The following is a 24,815-nucleotide window of genomic DNA, read 5'->3' as shown; positions in this document are numbered from 1 at the left end:
AAAGCAACATTGTTTTACACAGTTACTAAAAGAAAAGACATCTTTCTATATGCTAAACTGCTCTCCCAACTTTAAACTTGCAGCTGAATAAACTATTTGCACTGCCATTTTAGCAGCAAGTTACTGTTTTCACAGTTTATGGCTGCGTCTTCTATGTATAAGTAATACTTATCTAAATCCTTATCAGTGTTATTTTAACATTACAGACATGCTGATGACATAAGCAGTACTTACTTGGCAGTAATTTTATAACATTTCATTAAAAATGAAAAATCAATTCCATATATTCCAATTTGTTGTGATAGAGTTATTTAAAATAGCAGTGACAGAAATAGAATCTTCTCTATGAAGAAAGGCTAACAGAATTTTAGTTTAATTATATACCTCATTTGCATATGGTACTAAGACATAATGTGGTATGGCTTTTTTTTTGTAAATATACTCATTTTAAGAAATAAACTGAGGCACAAGGGGCAGTTTAAATTCCTGACACAATCTTTATTATCTTGTTTTGTGCCACTTGTTCTGAGTAATGGTAAAAGAAAAGAAGTCAGGATCACAGTACTTTTCTTATAGCGTCCTTGGTGCTTTCTAAAGTGGATACTTGCTTGAAGAGTTTCATTACCTACCGGGAAGCATAATCAGTGCTAGATTATATACAGAAGCTTGCCCTGCCAGTGTTGGTGGAGGCTATAATTTAACTTTAACTTTTTGGGTTTAATTGAACTTCTAATTTTTATTTCTCTTAGAGTAAGAACCCTTAATCAGTTAACAAATCCTTAAGTTGTGAAATTTATAATTGCAAGATGTTTTGCTTGTACCTGCCCACCTTGCAATAACTGGGAATTTATCTAATGCATGAATTTATTAGTCACAATAGTTCAATAGAACTTCATATTGTATGTTAAGGGTCTCTTGCTTTTATTTCTGAAGTCTTAAAGATGAAGCTATTGAAATGACTTTTTAAGCATCCACCTGGCTAGGGCTAAGAACATGAATCTATAACTTGTGTTCTGTCTTCGTTGTTGCCTACACACGCTTGTAAAGGATTGCGGAAAGCTGAGAATCTATGAATTGTTGTTTTCTATTCTCAGCTGACCTTCAACAGTTCTTCCTTTGTTTGTCATGCACATTTTAAAAATACAGTGAAATCATTCTTCTGGTGTGAGTTTAATATAGTTGCTTGATTTTTTAATATATTTAGCCACCTGACTTTAAACTGACAAAATAATTATTTGGTATGTTTAAAATAACTTTGGGGGAAATGAAGCACTTTTAATATGTGAAACTACTAGCAAATAATTTATGGTTCATATAATTTTTATTCTGAAAAATATCGGTAGGCCAGCATTAGCTGCTACTGACTCTACCATCATATATCTTTACAAGCAACTGATAGTAGGGGCTGAAGCAGAATTTCAGTTTCAATTTACTTTTTAACTTTTGGGTTTTCAAACTGAAGTGTTAATGCTTCTTAAAACTTTTATCACTATCTAATAAGTTGTTGACTTATAATATGTATAAAACCAAATATCTCTGAAATAAGATGCATAATATAAATAAAAATTCAGAGAGAAATGTATACGAGAAATATATGCAGCCTTTTCTTCATGTATTTTCTCCTTTGGAGCACCTGTAAATGAGATGTCTATTTAACAACTTATTTATAAGAAATATAACTGATTTTATCACATCAGGTTATCCTCACATAGTAGAGAGCCATTTTAGTTTAGTGGTTAAACACCAGGCTAGAAATCAGGAAATTGAGTTCTGGTCCCATCTTAGACATGAAACCTGATTGGGTGATCATGAACCAATAACTCTTTCTTAGTTATGACATCAGGCTTGAGTAGCAAGTCAATAGGTTAATTCTGTTGCAACCAATGGATCAGCACTTGGTTGATCAAAAAAAAAAAAAAAAGCAGACCATTCACTTGTGGGAAAAATGCTAGGAGGAAAAAGAAAAAAGAAAGTTTATACTCATGTAATGGAATCCACTTTTGCAGAGATTAGTTTGCTCATATTTAACCGCTTAACAAATAAATTCTCTCATGGATAGAGAAGAAAAGGAACTACAGTTGCTGTTTGATATTTGATAAAATGCCTAGAGGATTATTTTTATCATAAATTTGATTTTAGTTGCTCAGTTGCATGAAAATACAATTATGCTAAAAAGATTGTCTTAGGATCTGACAAAAGGAAAATTATAAAGAGGAAATTCCTTGCTGAGTTTTCTCATCCTATTTATAGATAGTCCTCACTTAACAACCATAGGAGTAGAATCTCAACTGTTAAACAAAGCACTCATTAAGTGAGATGCCAACGTGACTCTTTTGCTCAACGAGCACAATCACAGCACTTCCAGTTGCAGTTGTTAAGCTATCTCCCAAGCCATTATGCAATGGTGCAAAAGAGCTGCTTATTGAAGAATTTTACCCTATCACTCTCAAACATTCCTGTAGCTTACCAAAGGATTTCAGCTCCCCTCAATGCACAGAAAGGAAATCGCTTGCGGGGCTGTAGGAGTAGAGCTGAAATCTTCAAGATTTCATTTCTCCTATATTTGCAACCTTTCTTGGTAACTTCCCTCTTGACTTTCTGGGTAAGCAGGCTGAGAAGATTGCAAATGGCAATCACATGCTTGTGGGACACTTGGCAAGTAGATGAAATGTGTCAGATGACATAGAGGGTGGACTTTAATGATGGCTAGAAGTGCTTAGCAGGCCATTAAGCACTCTTTCCTAGGCCATTAAAATTTTGGACACTTGTTAAAATGACCGGTCATAAGTAGAGGGCTATCTATACTTAAATCGAAAATGAAAAAAGTGATTTAAACTTTTTAATTGGTTTGCATATATAATTATTAAGAGGTCATCAGGAGACATGAATTCTGCATTCATATTAAAAAACACACTGAAAAGAAAAGGAATAACTTGCACATGATTTGACATTTGCATGAAATCTTTCTGGATTTCTCTTGCCATTTTAAAAACTTGCTTTCCCCCAGTGCTTTAATTTCTGATAAAAACTCCTCCTTTAAGATTTAAGTAGAATAGATTCATTGGGTAGACTAGAATAACAGTGCATTTCATACATTTGTGTTACAAAAATCAATATCTGAAGTAAAATTAATTTGCAATTGAGTGTATTTTCTCCTTTCAGCTTTACTTCTAGAAGCTCAGTCCACACCTTTTTGGATAAACCCTTCCACAATGGCAAACATTGTCAAAGGATTATACATGCTTAGGCCAGGTAAATTATCTTTTTGAGTACTTGTTCATTTTTATCAAATGATCTTGTAAAAAGCTATATGTAATAAATTTTTTGAAGAGATCATATACATATGTAAGAAATAAATCCTACATTAGAACCATATCAAGATAAGATATTTTACCATACAAATATTAATAAATTCTGGAGCAATTTGTGATAGTGTTTATTTATAATGTATTTGATATATTTGTTCCATCAATTTGGCCATACAACTGTTGTCTTGTTCTCAAAAAGACAGATTGAGTAATCTAAAATCTTTGATGATTTTTAAAAGCATTCTCATTTAGTACACAGCACCTTAGATTTGATTTTTCCGTTTAAAATTGTGTCATAAGAAGGAATTTGAACTTAACCCCTGTTAAATCCCTTAAGTATTTTTTTTTTCTCATTAGCTATTGTTTTCCATTTCTACACAGAATGGGTTCAGATGGCACCAGCTTTATTTTCTAAATTTATTCCAAACATCCTTCCTCCTGCTGTAGAATCTGAGCTTGAGGAATATGCTGCTCAGGACCAGAAACTTCAACAAGAACTTATACAAGAGGGATTTTCCAGGTAATAAGGCCAACTTTTCCAACATCTTTATTTGGTGATCTGTAAATTATGCAGATAAATTTGGGTATCACATGGCTTTTAGTTGCTTTTAATTATTTTAATGGCTATATTGTATTGAACTTTTAACTTTTATTTTAATTATGTTCTCTGCCCAGAGTTACATACAAGTAAGATGGGTGACTGTATAAATTCAATAAATAAATAAACTAGCATAACATACTGTACCATTTGAAGGCCTTAGGAAATGTCACTCAGGTAAAACATTTTTCAATGGTACTTTGGGTCTGCTTCTTGATAAACCTTTAAAAATTCAATGAATTAACTTTTGTGGAAGGAGGACACCTAATGTAGAAAATGCAGGTTCACATCATCCGTTTTCCTTTAAAGGTCTAGCTGTACACAAAAGCATGGTGTCATGTGTATTTCTTCTTTCCAACTTTGAATGCTCAGAAGTTGGGGAAAGAAAGAGGCAGTAGAAGTAGTCTCAATGCACTCAGTTGAAATACTGAAGGGTGTTATAAGGCATCTTCCTTAAATTGTGTACTTGAATCCCTTCCAGACCTTCAGTAATACTGTAGTGAATGCTCTTGTTTGCTAGTAAAAAGATGTATTCAATTACATTCGGATGTGTGCATTTAACATACCTGCTTCCACATCTCCACCTAATAGCAACTGCAAAGACTATATGCTTAAACTTTGTCTTCTGTAGAACAGTTCACGTAAGAAAGCTAGACTGCACTGATAGTACATGAAATGAATAAATTATGCTATAGCTTCTTATGCTACAAATCTATATACTACTAAAACTCTCATCATGACCTTTATGTGGGTAAAATGGTGCATCATAGAGCAACAATTTTCAAACCAAGGTTCTTCAGATGAACTAACTTACAAAAGATGTCCAAAGTCCAGGACCCATGAATCCCAACAGAATGAACTTTGGGGAGGTTGTTGCTGCTTCAATTCTACTGCTGCACTAGTCATGTGGATTCATTTTCAACATTCCATGACAGTTTCCCAGCCAATCTCACAATCCTTTGTTCCGTACCCAACCCAGCAGCAGCAGCAATTTCCCTGATTGCTGGAAAGGGGAAGGGAAGGGAAAGGAAGACAAAGGGAGGGGAGATTTCTGATACTCCTTGTCAGATTCCTGTAGACACTCAATGGGGAAGCCGGCAAGAAGTTGGAAATTGCTCCTGTTCATGCTGCTTTTCTCCTGCCCATGATCATTCTGTTTCTCTGTTTAGGGCAGGGGTGTCAAACTCGCAACGTCATGTGACGTGTCATGACATATCATGACTTTTTTACCATTGCTGGCAATGGGATGGGTGTGGTTTTGCTATGATGCATCCGGCCCATAGGGCGGCAGTTTGATACCCCTGGTTTAGGGTAAGGAAATATCTCTGAAATGGTTACCCAACAGGGTATCTGTTATCTGGTTGTTACAGCTATACGAAGACATTCACTTGTGGTTTCTTACTTCAGCTATTGTCTCTTATAAATAAAAGATAATTTGTCACTCAAATTATCAATTTGTCACTCACTATCAGGCCTAAATATTAAGGAAAAGACTTGCACTTCAGCAGGATTCTCTGACTTTAGCTGCATTTATTTAAAATGTCTGCATTATCTATGGACATTGTTAAATTTAAAGATTTGATTGGATTAATTTTGAAGTCTAGGCTGACATGTTCTATTTATTAGGATATTGGAAATGGCAACTAGGCTGTTATTTAGCACATGATAATAGGTTCATATTATGCATATGTTAAAATATCTACATTAGTTATCATTTGCTTTCTAACCATAATTCATATAGTCTTTTTAAACTTTAAAATCCTAAAGGGCTATGTTTCTAAACCTGGCATTAGTTTTGGCAAGAGAAATCCTCTCAAGAAAAGCTCTAGTTTTGGGGTCTTTGGGGCACATAGTAGTGGGTTTTCTTCTATATTACTGCTAAACTATTGCACACATGTGCTTCCTTAGGAATTGTTATTTATTTCCACTTCAGCAAGAACTGATTATTTGAACTGAGCAGCATTTTGGCTGCTTTTTTCTGGGTTTAAATATTATTTCTTATTTTTATGTTGCTTGTTATTCATCTTGAATGACCTAGATATTTAAAAGGTAGGGCAAAATTGAATGAAACAAATAAATAAGAACAGTAAAAAAAATTGTCTGGCTTCCTTTTTTTTTAGAGGTGACCAATCACGTAAGCGAGCTGGAGAAGAATTAACCTATAGTAAGTAACTTAAACTGCTAGTCTCGTTAATAATAGATATTATATAGTAATACATGTGAACTTTTTTCACAGAGAGAATGTTCAGATTTCTTCAAAGTCTCCCCAACACTTTTTAAGGAAGCCCCTCAAGGTCCCTTCAGATGCACAGAATACAGTTTGAAAAACTGTGTTGTCTAAGCACATGATAGTATATTATTGAAATAATTAAAAACTTATTACCATATTTTCCGGCGTATAAGACGACTTTCTAAACCATGAAAATCTTCTCAAAAGTTGGGGGTCGTCTTATACGCCCAGTTGTCTTATACGCCGGAAAATACCCGCATGTGCGTCAGAGGCCAGCCGGCCGGGCCGGGCCGGGAGGGCAGAAGCAGTGCCTTCCGAGCGGGGGCTGGCACTCCGGCCATGCCCCTCTTGCATGCTATGGGCTGCGCGGCGTGGAAAGGGGCTCCCGTGACCCCACCACTGCAATGGCGCTCAGGAGGCTGGGAGAGAGCAAGAGGTGCTGGGAGGAGGATGGGGGGCTCCAGGTTGAGGGTGAGAGTGCAGTCGGCGGCTCCGAGGCGCACGGATCCTCCACGCAGCTTCCGAGGCCCCGGATGTGCCGCCGCTTGGTTCTCCACCAGGCTGTCCGCCAGAGCCTCTTCCCATTCCCCAGGCAATTTTGCGGAGCTGCTTGTGTGTCCTTGGCAGCGCCTCCCCCCTTCAATCTCTCTCTCCTTCCTTCCTTTCCCCTTCAGTCTCCTTCCTTTTCCCTTCAATCTTCCTTCCTTCCTTCCTTCCTTCTCCATCCCTTCCCCTTCAATCTCTCTCTCCTTCCTACCTTCCTTCCTTCCTTCCTTCCTTTCTCCTTCAATCTCCTTCCTTCTCCATCTCCATCCCTTGGCTCCCGGGATGTGAGTGGAGGGCAGGTCGGAGGAGAAGCTGGGAGCAAGTCGGGCTGTTTCTTTTCCTTCGCGGTGTGGAAGCAGCGAAGGGACGAGGCTGAAACATGTCAACTGCTGCTGCATATTCATTCTTTCTCTCCCCAAATGTTCTTATCCTTACGCTGCATGATTTTGTTTTGTGCTCCTGGCTACTTTCCTTCGTGACCAGAGGCAAGCTCGTCTGACCAATAACCAGCCAAGACACAGTGAAGGCCTTTTGTTTTGTTTATTGCACTAAGCGGAAGAAAAGGTTTCAAAGTTTGGTTCTCTTCAAAGTTTTAATCATCCGCGCAGCTTCCGAGGCCCCGGATCTGCCACCGCTTGGCTCTCCAAGCTCTCTGCCAGAGCCTCCCCCCCTCCCTGGGCAATTGTATGGAGCTGCTTGTGGTCCTTGGCAGCGCCTCCCCCCTTCAATCTCTCCCTCCTTCCTTCCTTCCTTTCCCCTTCAATCTCTTTCCTTGTCCATCTCCTTCCTTTCCCCTTCAATCTCCTTCCTTTTTCCTTCAATCTTCCTTCCTTCCTTCCATCTCCATCCCTTCCCTTTCAATCTCTCTCCTTCCTTCCTTCCTTCCTTCCTTCCTTCCTTCCTTCCTTCCTTCTTTCCTTCCTTCCCCCTTCAATCTTCCTTCCTTCCATCTCCATCTCCATCCCTTCCCTTTCAATCTCTCTCTCCTTCCTTCCTTCCTTCCTTCCTTCCTTCCTTCCTTCCTTCCTTCCTTCCTTCCCCCTTCAATCTTCCTTCCTTTCATCTCCATCCCTTCCCTTTCAATATCTCTCTCCTTCCTTCCTTCCTTCCTTCCTTCCTTCCTTCCTTCCTTCCTTCCTTCCTTCCTTTCCCCTTCAATCTCCTTCCTTCTCCATCTCCTTCCTTTCCCCTTCAATCTTCCTTCCTTCCTTCTCCTTCCCTCCCTCCCAACATTTTTGAGCAAGGAAGAGTAAGCTTCCCCAGTGAGCATTGCTACCGTATTTTCCGGTGTATAAGACGACTTTCTAAAGCCTGAAAATCTTCTCAAAAGTCAGGGGTCGTCTTATACGCAGGAATATACTGGTAGCTGTTCTCTGAATTTAAAACCAATCTGCCCCCCAGTGGCCAGCCCTATTTTTTTTTACAGAAATAAGCACTAACAGGACAAAGCTTTCTAGCAGCAAAGGAGCTCCTATTGTGCTCATCTATAAACAGAAATTCAATATTGTACTGTATTTTCTGGCGTATAAGATGACTTTCTAAAGCCTGAAAATATTCTCAAAAGTTGGGGGTCGTCTTATACACCGGAATATACGGTATCTGAAATGCAACAATAATGAATGGATGGTCTATTAGTGGCAGGGTCAAAGTTCTCTCTGATGCATCAAACTGTTCTGATATCTGTTGCAATGTGGATGCTCACTGTAAATGTTCCTTTAATTTGAATTGAACTTCTTGGTAATTTCTGGACCCTTTTATGTAGGGTGGAGTCCTTGGGTTTTGGTTTTGGTTTTTGACAAAAATAGTTTGCCAATGCCTTCCCTTTTCAATCTAACTTATAGCACAGGAGGTCTTTGGTGGTTCTCCATACCCAAATCTGAACCAGCCATGCTTAGCTTCCTTATAAATGCAGCCCAGTGTGGTGGCTATCTGGCAAGAGATTTGTGGTACACTGGATAATTATATACCACTTCTGAGGTTCTGTTTCTTGGGCCACTGGTACAGGCAGTCCTTGACGTACGACCACAATGGAGCCCAAAATTTCTGCTGTTAGCTGAGATATTTGTTAAGTGAGTTTTGCCCCATCTTACGACCTTTCAGTTGTTAAGTGAATCACTCCAGTTGATAAATTAGTAAACCAAGTGTTAAGAGAATCTGGTTTCCACCTTGACTTTGCTTCTCAGCAGGTCACAAAAGGGGATCACATGACCCCGGGACCCTGCAACCGTCATAAATATGTGTTGGCTGCCAATCATCTGAAGCTTGATCACATGATTATGGGGATGCTGCAAAGGTCATAATTATGAAAAACAATCATAAGTCACTTTTTTCAGTGCCATTGTAACAGTCACTAAATGAAGTGTTGTAAGTCAAAGACTGTAGGCTTAGTAAAAATGAAGGGGAGGGGCAGTTTTTAAGAACTATGAATAATGGTGAGAGGGATTTAACGCAAGTGATATTTTCATTCTTTTTTCTTGACTTTTTCAGATGGTTCAGCATCGTGTGCAAGTTCAAGAGGGTGCAGATAGGAACTGTGCTAGAAAGCTGACCAATTGGAGTGGAACGGCATTGGAAGGGAGAGTAGCCTGAGACTCAGCCAGGTTGTTCTGATACTCAGGTTCTCTGATGCAACTATACCTAGAAGAAGGTGTTTGGACATATTTCTTGCCATGTAATAAAATGTCTGTTTGCTGCTATTTGGGCTAGCTCGGAACAATGTGATCAATCTTGAAAAGGGGTGAGGGTACTTTTTTTTCCTAGATGATTTCTTGTGAGGACTGTATCTTTTTGAGGCTTGGTTTCTAAAAGATCATTAAATGCTAAAAGTTGATTATCAGAAATAGCAACTTCCTCTGAAAAGATTTAGAGTGGAGTTTTTGTTTTGTTTTGGGTTTTTGATTTTTTTTTTTTTTTTTGCACTTTCCGATATGTGAATATTGCTGTTAGAAATCTGTTGCCTGTTAGATTTTATTCAAAATGTTTGCTTGGTAAATTGTGATCATTTAACAGTATTTCCATCTGAAAAAAATGGTTTGTCTCTGAAGGCCAGTCATAGGACTGACTTTTCACCTTCCAGACAATTCATCTGCTTAGCCCCTCAGTAGTACAGGCCACAAAATGTTTCTTAAAACTGTGATTTGATTAAACATGGTGCAAAGTTGCCAGATTTTTCTTACCTTCTTTGATTGCATTTAGGAAAATAAACATTAAGCTGTGTTTTAACCCAGTCCCTTCCACACTGTTGGCAAATCAAATGTTTATTGTATTATGTTGTTGGCTTTGGTAATGATTGTAAAGAATTAGAACAAATGCTTTTCAACATGTGATTTCTAGTCAGAATTGAAATGCTAGTATATAATGGATGAAGGTTTGGCAAGAGATTGCGAACCAGGTTGTATGTTCATACCCTCTGTGCTGCCTAGTGGCAATACAGAGAAATGTTGGTACTGATTTTAATCAATCAGTTCTCTGAATGATATTGGGGTGGTATAATAGATTTTCAAATATGACTGAAATGGTGCTTACCTCTGAATAACAAGCTACTTGAAATCAATGTTACACGTGTGGCTTGTACCATTTCAGAAGGCAACTGGAGAGAACTGCATGTTTGATTTTTTAATTTCAACTGTTAAAGCTTGAACGTAAAATTTTAATCTGCAGCAGCACTTTGCACTGCATTATGGGTATAATGGCAATATGTACCTCAGAAGGGATAACTCTGGATCCCTGCTTTCTGTTTCTGGTCTTAAACTAAAGGCTAATCACAAGATGTATTTGTTCCTTGACTCTCTGTGATGAAGCAGCACACACATAAAAGGGAGGTGGTTCTCCAGCTCCTTCTCCACAAAATGTAATTTTATATACCATAATTAGACTTATCTTCGGAATAAAAGAGAAATAAGGATGAGTTTGTCACAGTGAGGTAATAAAATCAGGCTCTGCTGAAGTATTAGTGCTGGGGAAACCCCAGTTGGAGTGAGTCTTTAATGTGGAACATTGTACATTTTTATGAACAAGAGATGGAAGTTTACCGCGTTCATGAAAAAGATAATGTGATGCATGACTTTCCAGCATGAGCAGTGGCTTATCTTAGCTTCTCTGATCCACACAGAACAATTCTAGCCTTTCATTTGGTAAGATTCCAGGATAAGTCTTTCTGTGATGTAAAAATATCATATGAAAGAACAAGTATACTTTTTAAAAAATGTGCAGTTTAGAGAAGAGAATGTTAAATGAATAAAAAAGAAATATATATTTTGATTTAATCAAAGTTTTACTCCTTAATTTGTTGAAAATAAGGCATTCCTTTAAAGAAAATATATCTAGAAAACAACTATTTCTAAGTTTACATAGACATTCCTTCTTTTCTTTTGATATGTAAATGTAAACCTCTCCAATTTACCAATTTAAATGTTCTTGCATTGATGGAACTAGTCAGAAAGTACAGAATTTCAGATTTTCAAACACTTTGCTTTAAACAAGATGATCTGAAGAATATGTAATAGAATTTCAGGAGAAAGTTTGTGAGAGAAACTCTTGGTTTCAATTTCAATTAAGTCAAAAAAGTAGGCCATACACTTAATTATAATTTCCATAAAGTTAGTATAAGCCACTGTTCCCCAACCTGCTGACCTTCAGGTAAATTGTGTTTCTGGCTACATTAGCTGGGAATTCTCAATACTTTAGTCCAATATAACTGGAGAATATCAAGCAGGAGAAGGGTAATATAACCCAAGCACCAAATCATCCTATTCCTTATTTAGAAGAGTTGTTCATACTGTAGTTAATGAGGATCTATCGCTACTGCACTGTGCCTCTACAAAATTGCTTTTAGATTATATTATTTTTGGGTAGTGCAGAAATTCTGTAACTTATATAGGAGGCTACAGTATAATAATAATCGGTAATAACCAATGCTAGGCATTCAAATCCAAGAACGTTGTCTTTTTTTTTTTTTTTAAGTAGAAAGTTTGAACAAATCTGAAGAAAACTAAAAAAGGCAATGTGAAAATTTTTTGCTATTGTTCAAGAGTTACAGTTTAAAAGTTTGGACAAATTTATATCTAGAGTCATGGCAGTAATTGCCTGTTAAACTCTCCATTTTTATTCCCTATTGAATTTATCCTTAAGAAGTGCCCAGTCATGAAGGACATGTATAAGTATGGTTGTTTCACAATATTTATTTCTCTTCCCATAACTATAGACGAAATTACGTACCGGGATATTTCATCTTCGGCTGGTCTCTAGTTCTGTTCCTGATTCCAGTTTGACCCCTATAACTTCCAGCATTAACTTTACAGAATACAGTGAGAATAAAAAGAGGATGTCCAATGGATGTGAATTTGATGCACTGGTTTTATCTTTTACGACAGTCTTTCCTGACTACTTGGGTTTACAGTTTTGCAGGCTTCAAGTTCAAGAATTTCCCAGCCAGTATAGCCATTACTGAAAATTCTGGGTATTGAAGTCCACATATCTGTTGGATGCCAAAGTAGAGGAAGGCTGCTTTACTAGTTTATGGTTTGTAAATAATATTCAGAACATTCAGCTTTTGTTTCCAGATAAGGTTTTATTTGTGGCACTCTTCTCAAGAATATTGCTTCGGTCAATATTCTAAACACGGTTTTACATATTTTAGCTCTATGTAGCATCTTGCCTGAAGAGGAAGCCTGTTTTTTATATATATGTAAAAGAAAAGAAAGAAAAATATATTATGTTGTAAATTAGTATTAAGATTTCTGTATGTTTTGGCATCTAATGCTGAAATAATTTGTTTTTCTATCCTCCAAGGGATATATCTTTGTAAGCGTGTATGAAAGAACACAAGAAAACTTAAGTTACTCTGTAAACATTTTTCTTCAATATATGTTGAATTAATGAGTGGCCCTCTAAAGCCATGCCTTCAATAAAAGCAGCATGGTCTTGGCTGTGGTGCTCCTGTAAATCAAATTATTTGCCATTTTTTGTGACTGTTTTCCATATAAGACTTAACATGGCAAAAGTTTATGCATTGAGTGTCATATGTCATATTTGTTTCTTGGGAAACTTGTTACATTAAAATATTTTTAGACAAATGTTTTGATTCTGAATTTGCCATTTTTAATTTGTATCCACTTGCCATTTTTGACTTACAGAGATCATAGTGATATAAGACAATGCTTCTTTTACCCTCAGTTTTTCAGTCTCATGTTTTCTTCAAAATGTGGAATGTGTAAAGTCTGTGGTTGATGGGGAAGTTTAAAAAGAGGGTTTTATGGGAAAAGGGGAACCATAATATGTAATTTGGGAGGGCGGAAATTGAAATTACTGTCTGTAACTGCTGCAAAGAAGATTGTAAATTGCTTCTTTAGATACTTCTTTCTCTTTTGTTACATTTCACTTTTTTATTTTTCTTGGAGTCTTTTATATTTCCTTTGTTCTTTTACTTTTCTATAGTTTAAGCGTGTACACATTTTTCTTTTAATAAAAATTATGGTGAAAAATAGTTGATGGGAAAGCTAGCTTATTGAAACTGTTGACACTCAGCTCATTGATATGAGCAGATTCTCAGAATCAATCTATACTACATAAAATGGGAATATTCAGCCATCTACTGCACTGCCTTTTGAGTATCAAGAGAATAGTGAGAATAGCTTTGCTCCTGAGTGTCTCTTAAGTCCTCTTATGTCTGCCAGACACAATATTAGCTGACAGCAGAGGACGTGGACACAGCCATATTCATGTCTAGATCAGTGAAAAGAGTTTTACAGTTCACTCAATTCTCTGCTCATGATTTGTTTTTATGTACCCCCATTTCTGAAGGAACCCCACAATTCTGCAGGTTGTAGATGTTTGCCGTTCTATTGGTTTGGCACAGAAATTATTGCAAGGAGCTTCTTGTTTTTAAACTACTTGTTTATAAATCCTCATAGTAATACCATTTTCTGAAAAAGACTGCTCTCTGTTCTTTCTTGAAAGAAAAGGTTATCTGCTTTATTTGTGCTCTCTGAAGAACATGAATATGCTGGTGATACCAATCTTTTCAAAAAGAATTACTTGCTAGAAATATGAGGATTGTGGAATACATCCATGATGCAGCTTATACCATGATTATAGGTAAAGATTTCCCTGAGCTGAATTCAATTTCTGGTGACTACATTTACATATATTTATTCTTCTTGGCAGTAAAGCAGAAATGGTTGTTACTGTTTTCTCCTAAGATATTTTACAGGATATTTATAGACTGATTTACAGCCATGGAATTTATTGATAGTTTCTAATTCTAATCCATTTCTTGGCAGTTTCCAATCCTTAGTAATTCTAAGAGGAAACTTGGAGCTGCTTGTTTAAGAAAGAAGGAGAACTATTAACTCCACGTGGAAGGAAAATGCATTACTATACAAAAATGGCGCCATAATTTAAGTTCTTGATCACCCTAACAGTGAGAGTGGTAAGAGACTAATTCTTCCACATAATTTATAATGTATGTACATGAACAATTACATCCAACAATTATAACTGATTTTTCCCTTTCCCCCTTTTGCTCTTATACAGTGGCGTTTAAAAGTTTGTGGACTCTTTTTCTCCACACGGTACCTAAAACTAGATAAACACAGCAACGAGAAACAAATGAGTCAAAAAATATTATAGTTGTTCATTTCTTTATGAGTAAATTATCTCTGTCTCCATTTTTAAAAGATGACAAATGTCTTGAAATGCACTTTTAATCGGCTAAAATTGGTATCATTGTGTACTCCCTATGTTATTAGGTAACAACGAAACAGCAAAAAGGGGTGTTTTTTTTTTTTTGCTGAGGATGTTACCTTGCTTAAAAAAGAGTTTAAGATGGAAAAGATAATGTTTATTTGTACATTAAAATTGCTTTTTTTAAAAAAAAAATGTAATGGTTGCTTTATCTTTATCTTTGAAAAAGTTCAGTCATGGGTGAGTCCACCAAACCTGTGCCTTGTCTATTAAATTTGAGTAAATAAGGAAGCTGTTTTCACACAAAGTTATTTTCTACAACTATAACAGCTCCTGTAACCACAAATGAGAGAGATCCATTCAAATAGTCATTTGGCATTGATCATACATTTAAAGATATATCAGAATATGTACATAGCTTTAATTTTAATTAATTTTTTTTTTCAACTATTAATCAATGCAGATTAGAAGAGAGGGAAAATTCTAAATTCTTTTTTTTATTTAAAAAGTTTTATTAACAGTTACAAAATAAACCCAATAACCCTCCGCCCACCCCCCATCCCCCCACTTCCCGGAGCCAAATACAGGGCATTTCAAACATATTAAACATAATCTAATTAAGTTAACAAGTATATTAATCATAAGCTAAACAAGTTTAACAATTTATACAACAATTAAAATCATACTTAACCCTTAACTCCCTTTAAACCTTAATAACATATTATAAACAAATCAGTTTATAAGCAATTATTATAAATTCTAAATTCTTTAAATAGTAATTTGTTTTGCTGAAAGAAAATATATTTGGTGGGCCAACAAACTTGTACTTTTGAAAAAGTCTATATTATCCTGGCTGCCCATTCACAAAATAGTTTCTATAATGCAGACATGTCAAACACAAGGCCCCTGGGCTGGATGCGGCCCACAAAGTGGTTTCATGTGGCCCGTGGGGCCGTCCTGGAAACAGTGAGGGAACAGCCACTGCTGCCTTGGCCCTGGCCCAGGCCAGCTGGGAGCCAATGTACAATTTTGTGGTGGCCTTCTGTGCTGAAACGCATTCAGTCTTAGCTCCACAAGGCTGTCTGGAAACAATGAGGAACTAGCCCCAGTCGGCCCCGCCCCCTGGGTGCATGCTGGGGAGGTGTCACCCTTTGTGAGGAATGAAGAAATGGACCATGCCTTGGCAGTTGCCCCGATCCCAACCCCTTCTGCCAGAGACCCTCAGATCTGTCCCACTCCTGCCCAGGCCCCCACAGGCCCCCTTGATGCAAACGATGTAGAGCTGGCCATGCCTACCCAGTAGGTCACACCCACTCCACCCACACCCACCCAGAAGGCCGCACCCACCATGGCCACCACCACCCCCGCGGCCCCCCCGAGGGCAACCACAATGCTGATGCGGCCCTCAATGAAATTGAGTTTGACACCCCTGCTATAATGGGACAAACTGGTCACTAAATATCTATAAATAAAACGCAAACAAGTGAGACTGAAAGGCAAATCATTTGACCCGAAGACTTAATATCTGGCAGCAAGATAGTCTGAGGCGCCAAACCTAAAGTTACTTGTTTAAAATCATGGAGTATTTTCTTGCCCGTGTTTGTGGTCACATTTTAAAACCCAAATTCTCTTTTTTTCTATTCCTATTCACTCAATTGTTATCTGCATCTCAACCCTGGTCTTTTTGCTTCTTCCTGTCACTTCATTGGCTATCGCCAATCCTCTTTAATTATTTCTCTACCTGTTACCAAATAGCAGGATCCATACCTCCCCCTCTAAGGAATATAAGCAGATACGTGATATTTAAATATACTAGATATTTTTAACCTGAAAATATTTTAAGTATCATTGTCTCATGGAACTTTGCAGTACGGAGAAAGGTATGTGGAGACCCAGCGATCCCTTGGTTTTCATGATGTTCACTCCAAGGTTGTTTAGTAAATTCATGGTACTTGTGAGATTAACAGGATTTAATATGTTTCAGTTCTATGGTATCTGTGAGGCAGATGAATGGGTGATACTCGATCATGACATAGATATAAAGATGTACAGGCAATCCTCAACTTACAACTGATCACGGATGGACCCCGCAAAGCTACTTATAATCTGATTCTGAAGTTATAATAGATGCACGTACTCTCAAGTGATTGCATTTTGGGCACTTGGCAACTAATTCACCTTTATGGCCATTTGTAGCATCCTGCAGTCGTGTGACTACAGTTTTGACTTTTTTTGCCAGTTTCAGGTGTTTACTTCTGGTTTCCAGCAAAAAATGGATTCCCTTAATGATCATGGTATTCAATTAAGAACTTCAATGGTCACTTAATGATGGCTGCAAAAAATGCTGTAAAACTGGGTCTGATTACATGATGACCCATTTAACAAATGTAACAATGTACAACTGTAACTACAGACTCAAGTACGTATGTTGAGGACTACCTGTAAATGTAGATACGTTGATGTAGATGCATATATAATGAAACTTATGTATTAGCATCACAAATCATAACACAAATACCTAATTGCATCATTAGCACTATTATGTGACAATCTCTGTGTCTTGTGTCTTATTTTGGATGCTTTAAGTAGCTCACAGTGTTCACATATTCTCTAGTACTCAGGATATGGATAATTTTTTGACCTTTTCTAATAATTCTTCAGTCTAATCACTTGGAATATTTAGTGAGGTAATATAAATGTAGCGTGTTCTGTATAGATGGACAATTGTTTTGTTTTTTCTATTGGTCAGAATGCAAACACCTGAAATAATTTTCCCCAACTTCAGAATTTTAGAAGTTGGGATTCAGCTTCCAGATGTTCAAACAGATAAAAAGAAGGCTGTTTCGTAAGAAAGGAGAGCTAAGAAGAAAGTACATATCCATCATGCGGTCCTCTTTTGATATAAGTAGCCTTATGCAAAGCATTGGAAAAGGAGCAAGCAAGATAAATTGGAGGCAGCAGATAAAAATGAAATTTAGCTAAACTGAATGTGCGTCATTATCATTATGTTATATCTCTATACCAGTGATGGCGAATCTATGACACGCGTGTCAGTGCTGACACGCGTAGCCATTTGGGGTGACACGCGCAGGATTTCATGCGATTTTATGCAATTCATCCTCGGCTCCTGCACGCCGAGGATGAAAGAAATTTTTTTTTTTTTTTTTGCCATGGAAGAGAAATCCCCACGGATACCTGGCGAGTCACCAGGTTATGTGGGACTCGAACCCACTAAAACTCTCCCATTATGACTACCGCCCTCCTAGAGCAACCGTACCACTACGGCCTTGGATCCAGGAAGGATGAAAGAAATACGCTCTGTGCTGGAGGAACGGGGGGCGGGACGTGTGATCTCCCCAACCCACACTCACTCATTCACTGTGTCCCCGCCGCCGACTGACAGGCAAGCACAGGCACAGCCCCTTTATCAGCGCAGGGGCTGCTGGTAAGGCGTGCGTGCCGTGCGCACACACTTCATCAGCACGGCTGAGAGTACGTTAGGCAGGACCCCCAGGAGAGGAGCGCAGGAACAGTGCGTGCCTTTCTCCAGTCAGGCCGCAATTAGTGAGTGCCACACAGTAAGGGGGACCTGTGAGCGCCATTAGCAGCAACTATTGGGGTGCCATGGACTTGTAATTGCCCACAATAACTGAGATAAGTGAGGGGGAGGCTGTGTTAGGCTAGTTAACCCCTAATTGGCTAACAAGCTATCTATAATTCTATCTGCTGTCACTGGCCCACTGATGGAGCACCCAAAAAATAAAAAACAAAGGTTAAGTAAAGGGAGTGGTAGTAGTAGTGGCCGACCCTTTCAAGAGACATGGAGCGAGATGTATGGTATTATAGGAAAAAATGGCAGATCATTTTGTGTTCTATGTACTGAAACGGTAGTAAGCAGAATGTGGAATATAAATAGACATTTTGAAACTAATCATTCCCAGCTCTTGGAAAAAAGTGAGGATGAAAGGAAGGAATACATTTCCAGGAAGCTACACCTTTATAAGAGCCAATCTAACTCCATCCTTAAATTTATAAAAGGCTGTACAAATTTAACATCTGCAAGTTTGAGCATTGCTCACTCCATAGCTCAGCATGCAAAAGCACTTAATGAGGGAGAATTTATTAAAGAAACTCTCCTAAGATGTGCGCCACTTCTATTTCACGATATGCAGAATAAAGATGCAATTATTAAGAGAATATCTGAGTTACCACTCAGTAGAAATATCATAAAAGACCGAATAATGAGACTGAACACAAACGTACAACATCAATTAAAGAGAGACATAAGGAATTGTAAATATTTTTCCATCTGTCTTGATGAAACTACTGATGTCATGTCACATGCTCAGTTGGCCATTATTGGTCGATATTCTGATAGTCACACAATGAGAGAAGAGTTGATAAAGTTAGTATCAGTTCCAACAAGTACATCAGGAAGCGAAATATGTAAGGTTGTTATGCAAACATTCTGCGACCTAAGCATTGATATCTCTAAAGTTGTGTCAGTGACGACAGATGGTGCCCCAAACATGGTGGGGAAAAAAGTTGGATTTGTGAAATTGTTTACAGAAGCTATTGGACATCCGATTGTGCCTTTTCATTGTATTATCCATCAGGAGGCTTTATGTGCCAAGGCAGGATTCACTGACTTAAATGACTTAATGTCAGTTGTTACAAAAATAGTTAATTTAATAGCTGCTCACCCCCTTCACAAGCCAGAATTTTCAGCACTTTTACTGGAGGTTGATTCCACCTACAGTGGACTGCTGATGTTTGGATACATAAAAGCTTTTGAAAGTAAAGTAAAAATTTTCAAGCGAGATGTAGAAACTAAAACGTATAAGTATTTTCCTCGAGTACAAAAGCATTTTGAGAAGGCCAGTGCAGCTGTACAAAATGAAGTGGAACTCTTGCATATGAAGTGCCAGCATGTTTTAGACTCGTTACTTGACCAGTTTACTGATAGATTTAGTCAATTTAGAAGCCTAGAACAGACCATGAGAATAATTAAGTATCCTGATGTAGTAGTCTACAATAGTTTGGAATTAAATGGTTTCCAATGGACGCAAATAGATGATTTGGAGATGCAGCTTGCAGAATTTCAAGACAGCATCTGGGCTCAGGTGTTTGTCGATTTGAGGTCAAAGCTTGAGAATCTGGAAAGGGGCGCTTGGAGAATCAAGATGAGTGCCACTACGAACAGGAAATTTGGAGTGCCTGGAACAGACTACCAGACACTTTTAGCACCCTGAAAAATATAGCAACAGCTTTACTCACAATTTTTCCTTCTACGTACTTTTGTGAGACCTTATTCTCAGCATTAAATAATATCAAAACCAACAAAAGAAACAGATTGACAGATGAGGTTAGTAGCGCTTGCTTGGGCCTGAAGTGTACAAAATACCAACCTTCAATTGAAGATTTAGCCAATGAAATTCAGCAACAAAAAAGTCACTAATATGCAGGTTAGTTAAAGAATTCGCCCTCCCCCTCACTTATCTCAGTTCACGGCACCCCAAACAAGTTCAATAATATCAAGGGCAACATACGAAATCGACAGATTGATGAACAAAGAAGTTACTAAGCAGGTATGTTAAATAATTTGTTTTTGGTTTATTAAATACAATTATATATTGCAATTATACATTTTTGTAGTTTAAAACATAAATTGCGCAAAATTATGTTTTTTTGTCGAAGTGACACACCACGCGAGTTATGCTCGATTTTTTGCCGAATTTTGACACACCACGCCGAAAAGGTTGCCCATCACTGCTCTATACCTTTCTCTTCTTGGAAACAATCTGTGCTTCCTCTATGTCGATTTATTGAGTCATACACTGCATTTTTAAAATAATTTTACTGAATTTTTTGAAGACAGTTATAGTGCTGACCTCAGTAAGAAAAGTAAGAGAAAATGAAAAGAGAGGAAAAAAATAAAAAAAAAATGAAAGAAGTGACTTCCAATCTTCATCACAAGAAATATAATTTACCACTATACTGTTGCATGCAAGTATCTCTTCTTTCTATAATCCACCCCAAAACTGCACAAATCATTAACATTTCAATCCTGTTATCAGCAAAAAATCCATAAGGGTTCCCAGAATTTTATAGAAACATATTAGTCAAACAATCCAACTTTGTCCTCCTTCCTTTTGTTTTAATTTGTTCAGATGTAGGATTTGATCTCTTTAGTTTTTCTCATCTCAAAGGCTTTTTCCAAGCTTCAGCAAATCTCTTCTGTAAATCCAATAAATAGTCATTATTCACGTCATACTCTTGGCTCAGCCTCTTTCTGCCTCTCACTTTTTGAAGATTTCATCAGCTCTGTTTAGCCATGTTTCTCTTGGTATTTCTTTCAGTCAAGTCACTCTTCCTTTGTATATTTGTGATTTAATCTTAATCTCTATATAACAAACAATTTCAGTGTATTTCTTTTTTAATGGTTATTTGTTATGTATTCAATTTGCACTCGTTTAGCACCCATTCATTCTTAAACACAATTTGTTTTCTTGCTGTGTTCAGAATTAATTTGTTTGTTTTGATTGCCCGAACTTCATTTCTCTTAACTGCATAGAAGCACACTACACTACACAATCATTGTTGCTTCTTTTTTTTACATCCAGGAGACCAGACACTATATATCTAACATCATTTGTATATCTTACATTAATAATTTTCCCAATCATTGTCAACCATTCGACCAAGATTCACAAATTCATCTACTTGCTCTGATATTTCACCATGTGCAGTTTGCAATCCATTTTCCCATCAAACCCAATTACTTTAGTCCTTGATACATTAATTTTCAGACTCATATTTGTTGCATCATACAGTCTAACATTTTTACAAATCATTTTAGTTCTCGGGTAACAATATAACCTTTCTACAGCCAAACACTCATACACAATCAAACACCTCTGATGTCTCCACCAGTAATTTTTATATAATTATACATACATTCATCGACAGCCAAGGAGACAGCACACATCCTTATCTTACTCTTTGCTAAATGCTGAACCATTGGCTCCATTTTTCTCATACTGAGTGGCTTTATTTCCACCACTTATAGGGGTCCAATTGAATTCAGCAATCAGCCTTCCCTTCCAGCTCCATATTTGCACATATTATTCCGTTAGTCAAACCTTTATAGTGTATCATTCATTTCCTCAATAAAAGGTGTTTTTTTTTATTCTCTGTGATCTGTTTGAAGAGCAAAGATCTGGTCTGTGCACCAGGCTTAAACTACCCTGCACCTCCCAAATGTTGCTCTTTGTCTCTTGTATAGAATTTTGCCAAACATCTTGCTTTTTGTTGTTATTGCCTGATTTAAAAAAAAATATAGGAAAACTGAGAAGATATTTTCTTTCACTACCAACTGAGTGGGAAAGGAGCAATGGCTAAGAAGCAAGCAAGAGAAAGGGAACAAGTGTCACTCTACCCTTTTTTCTATCTGAAGGGGCCAAGAGTATGACAGTTACGCAACTATTCCATCTCCTTTTTTTTTTTTTCCAAAAGAGCACTTTCTTAAAACTCTCCATCATATAAATCCAACTACTTAGAGGTTATTATTTTTCAGCTTCAAACAAATTAATTCCCTCTCCTTTTCCAGTAGCTCTTTCTTCTCCCTCCTTCTTTGACAATGCTTACTGCCTTGAAAAGGGCACAGATTACATGAGCAGATGAAACAGCATACTGAGTAAACGACCCCAGAAGCAAGTAATATGTGGAATCACTGGCAATTTGCTTATTTTTTTAAAAAAAGTTAGTGGTCCTGATTGGCTCCATAAAGTAAATCAGGGTAACAAACATAGTTGGATAAAGTAAATGGATGCAGTAAGCTGCCCACAGTTACCTTGGACAATGAGCTGGGTGGCAGATAAAAGAAAAGAAAAAGAAAGAAAGAAAGAAAGAAAGAAAGAAAGAAAGAAAGAAAGAAAGAAAGAAAGAAAGGAAAGAAATAGAAGAAAAGAAAAAGAAAGAGGAAAGAAAGAAAAGAAAGAAAGAAAGAAAGAAAGAAAGAAAGAAAGAAAGAAAGAAAGAAAGAAAGAAAGAAAGAAAGAAAGAAAGTGGAATCTAGTAGAGTGGTCCTTCTAGATATTGTGCTATCTCAGTTTTTCCTTGCTGTCATTTAGAAGTCACCTAGATTTTTCCAACCCAAATCATACATCCCTATTAAAGGCGTGTCACGATAACTAAACAAATCTACTTTTTTTTCTTCCCATTCATCCAGTCTTTTATGGCAGGCATGAGTAACATGGACTGTTAATGTAATAAATGGCCTCAAATACTTTTTTGTGATTTTCCATGGCTTCTCTGACCAGGCTTTGGAAGATTGACAGTCCCAGTCAAGAGTTCCTGCAGTTTTCCTTGTAAGATTTTTGGAAACAATTTGCCATTTTTTTTCCGTATGACTGAGCATTAGTAACTCTCCAGGGTCACCAAGCAGGCTTTGTGCTTTACATGGGTCAAAAACTCAAAGTCTTGCAGTTACTGGATAGGTGTCTTAATCACAAGTTTTCAAACAAAAATAACTAAAACTCCCCTCCCCACAATTTATTCTGATGCATTTAGTGGCTCTAGAGCAGGGCTTTTCAACCAGTGGTACGGGTACTACCTGTGGTACATTGGCACCTGGCAGGTGGTACACGACCATCCTAGAAAAGTAGCGGGGGAAGGGAATAAGCTGAACCGGTGGCAGCACTGCACAAGCCTGAGCGAGAGATGGCTGGAGTTGCAGGGCTGTCAGGGCTCAGCGGAAGCACCAGGATCAGTGCCAGGCTCCAGCTGGAGCTCGAAGTTGATCCTGGCGCTTCTGCTAAGCCCAGAAGAAGTGCCGATCAGCTGGAATGTTGCAGCATTTCCAGGGTCTTGTGATTTACATTCAGATGCTTGGCAACTGATTCATATTTATGATGGTCACAGTGTCCCAGGATCATGTGAAGTGACCAAAACCTGCTGCAACCACCCAGCAGACGGGGGGAATAAAAACCATACACCCTCCCACCCCACCTCCGCTGCCAATCCTCAACAGAAATGCTCACAACAATGAAAACCTCGGACAGGAGAAAACCTTGGGTGGGCAGGCAGGTGTCTTGCTCGGCGGTGGCTTGGGGGGTACTTTTTTCAGTACCATTGTAACTTTGAACAGTCACTAAGCGAACTGTTGTAAGTCGAGGACTACCTGTACTTTATCACTTTTTTCCTTTTTTTTGGGTCATCAAGTTTTTTGACACCTTGCTAGGTGACTAGTGGTTCTCGGATATTGCCATATCCTAAAAGTGGTACAATGGGTGGAAAGGTTGAAAAGCCCTGCTCTAGAGCATTAAGTATAATTCTTGACCATCAAAAGTTTGCCCTTCACTATTTGGTTTGCACTTCATGCTAGCCAAAATATGATTTGATTGTGTTTGTCTTAATATGCTGTGTGAACCCAGCAATTTGTGGTTTAGGATTATGAATTCAATCTATAGCTTTTTTCAACTCAGAATCCTTTCCTTATCAGTCTTCTTTTGTTGTGTCTTCAACACATGGTCACAGTTCATAAATCTTTCATTCAGCAATTCACATTTTAAGAAAATTTGGTCATGGGCAATGGAATGCGGCTCATTAGTGACAATTCCACATCACATGCTTTTTCACTTAATAGCACAATAAGCAATGCAGCATGTAAGTCTCTTGGTGAGGTAGGCGTCAAGCAATACCTCTGAATTGCTAGAAGTTGCTAAACTGAATCTCCCAAGAATCTGAGTCAGCATGATCAATGGTGGAAGATGCTAATAGTGTAGGGTCACAAAAATTAGTTTTCTGGAATTCTTCTGTGAAGAATCCACAGGCATTCTAGATTTCAGTTATAACAGAAATTATGTCTGAATAAGTTCCATATTATTGATTGAATACATATAAGAACTCTTAGTTTACTAAATTAACATATTTTACTGGTATTGAGAATGGTATACCATGTTTTCCCGAAAGTAAGACCTACTCTAAAAATAAGCCATAGCTTGATTTTTGAGGGCGGGCTTAATAAGCTCTACCCCAAAAATAAGCCCTAGTTTTGGGATGAGGCGGATACCTAAAAATCAAGCTAGGGCAGGGGTGAGGGGGTGGAGTTGCCCCATGTGCCCCATACCCTGCTTACCATTGCAGCTAGGACTCCTATAAATAGACGCCTCGCCAGCCCACTTCTTCTGCAGTGCCCCCCGGCCTGCCCCCCCCCCATAGCTCAGTTCTCGGCTGCAGAAGCCTTTCCGAAAGGCCTCTGATGGCAAAATGCAGGCCAGGAGGTGCCGCACTCATCAATCCAGAGCTCGGTTCTCAGCTGCAGAGGCATTTCCTTTACCAGCAGAAGAAGTGGGCCGGCTGGGTTGGGCTGTCAGTGCCCCTGCCGTAAGGTGGGACCATGGAAAAGACACCCCCTGAAAATAAGGCCTGATGCCTCTTTTGGAGGGAA

At 38.0% G+C, this 24,815-nt stretch overlaps 1 protein-coding gene across 3 annotated transcripts in view; it reads left to right on the top strand.

Moving 5' to 3' along the window:
• CACUL1 (CDK2 associated cullin domain 1) overlaps positions 1 to 12,756 on the top strand; it is a 40,950-nt gene extending 28,194 nt beyond the window's left edge. The window contains exons 6-10 of one of the 3 annotated variants that reach the window (XR_005557677.1): positions 3,163 to 3,252; positions 3,690 to 3,828; positions 6,027 to 6,070; positions 9,170 to 9,329; positions 11,886 to 12,756. Coding sequence is in view for 1 of the 3 variants with exons in the window: in XM_039350105.1 (XP_039206039.1) it covers positions 3,163 to 3,252; positions 3,690 to 3,828; positions 6,027 to 6,070; positions 9,170 to 9,210 (314 nt within the window). In the remaining 2 variants the exon portion in view is untranslated. Of the gene's footprint in view, positions 1 to 3,162; positions 3,253 to 3,689; positions 3,829 to 6,026; positions 6,071 to 9,169 lie in introns of all 3 variants that reach the window. The other 2 variants (XR_005557620.1, XM_039350105.1) reach the window with 2 other exon arrangements.
• Positions 12,757 to 24,815: the final 12,059 nt, after the last annotated feature.

Source organism: Crotalus tigris, unplaced genomic scaffold, assembly GCF_016545835.1.
Source record: "Crotalus tigris isolate CLP2741 ecotype Arizona unplaced genomic scaffold, ASM1654583v1 scf7180000017536.10889498, whole genome shotgun sequence".
In the NCBI taxonomy this organism is placed as follows: Eukaryota; Metazoa; Chordata; class Lepidosauria; order Squamata; family Viperidae; genus Crotalus; species Crotalus tigris.
Note: the sequence above shows the minus strand (reverse complement) of the source record. Positions and strands in the feature narration are given on the sequence as shown.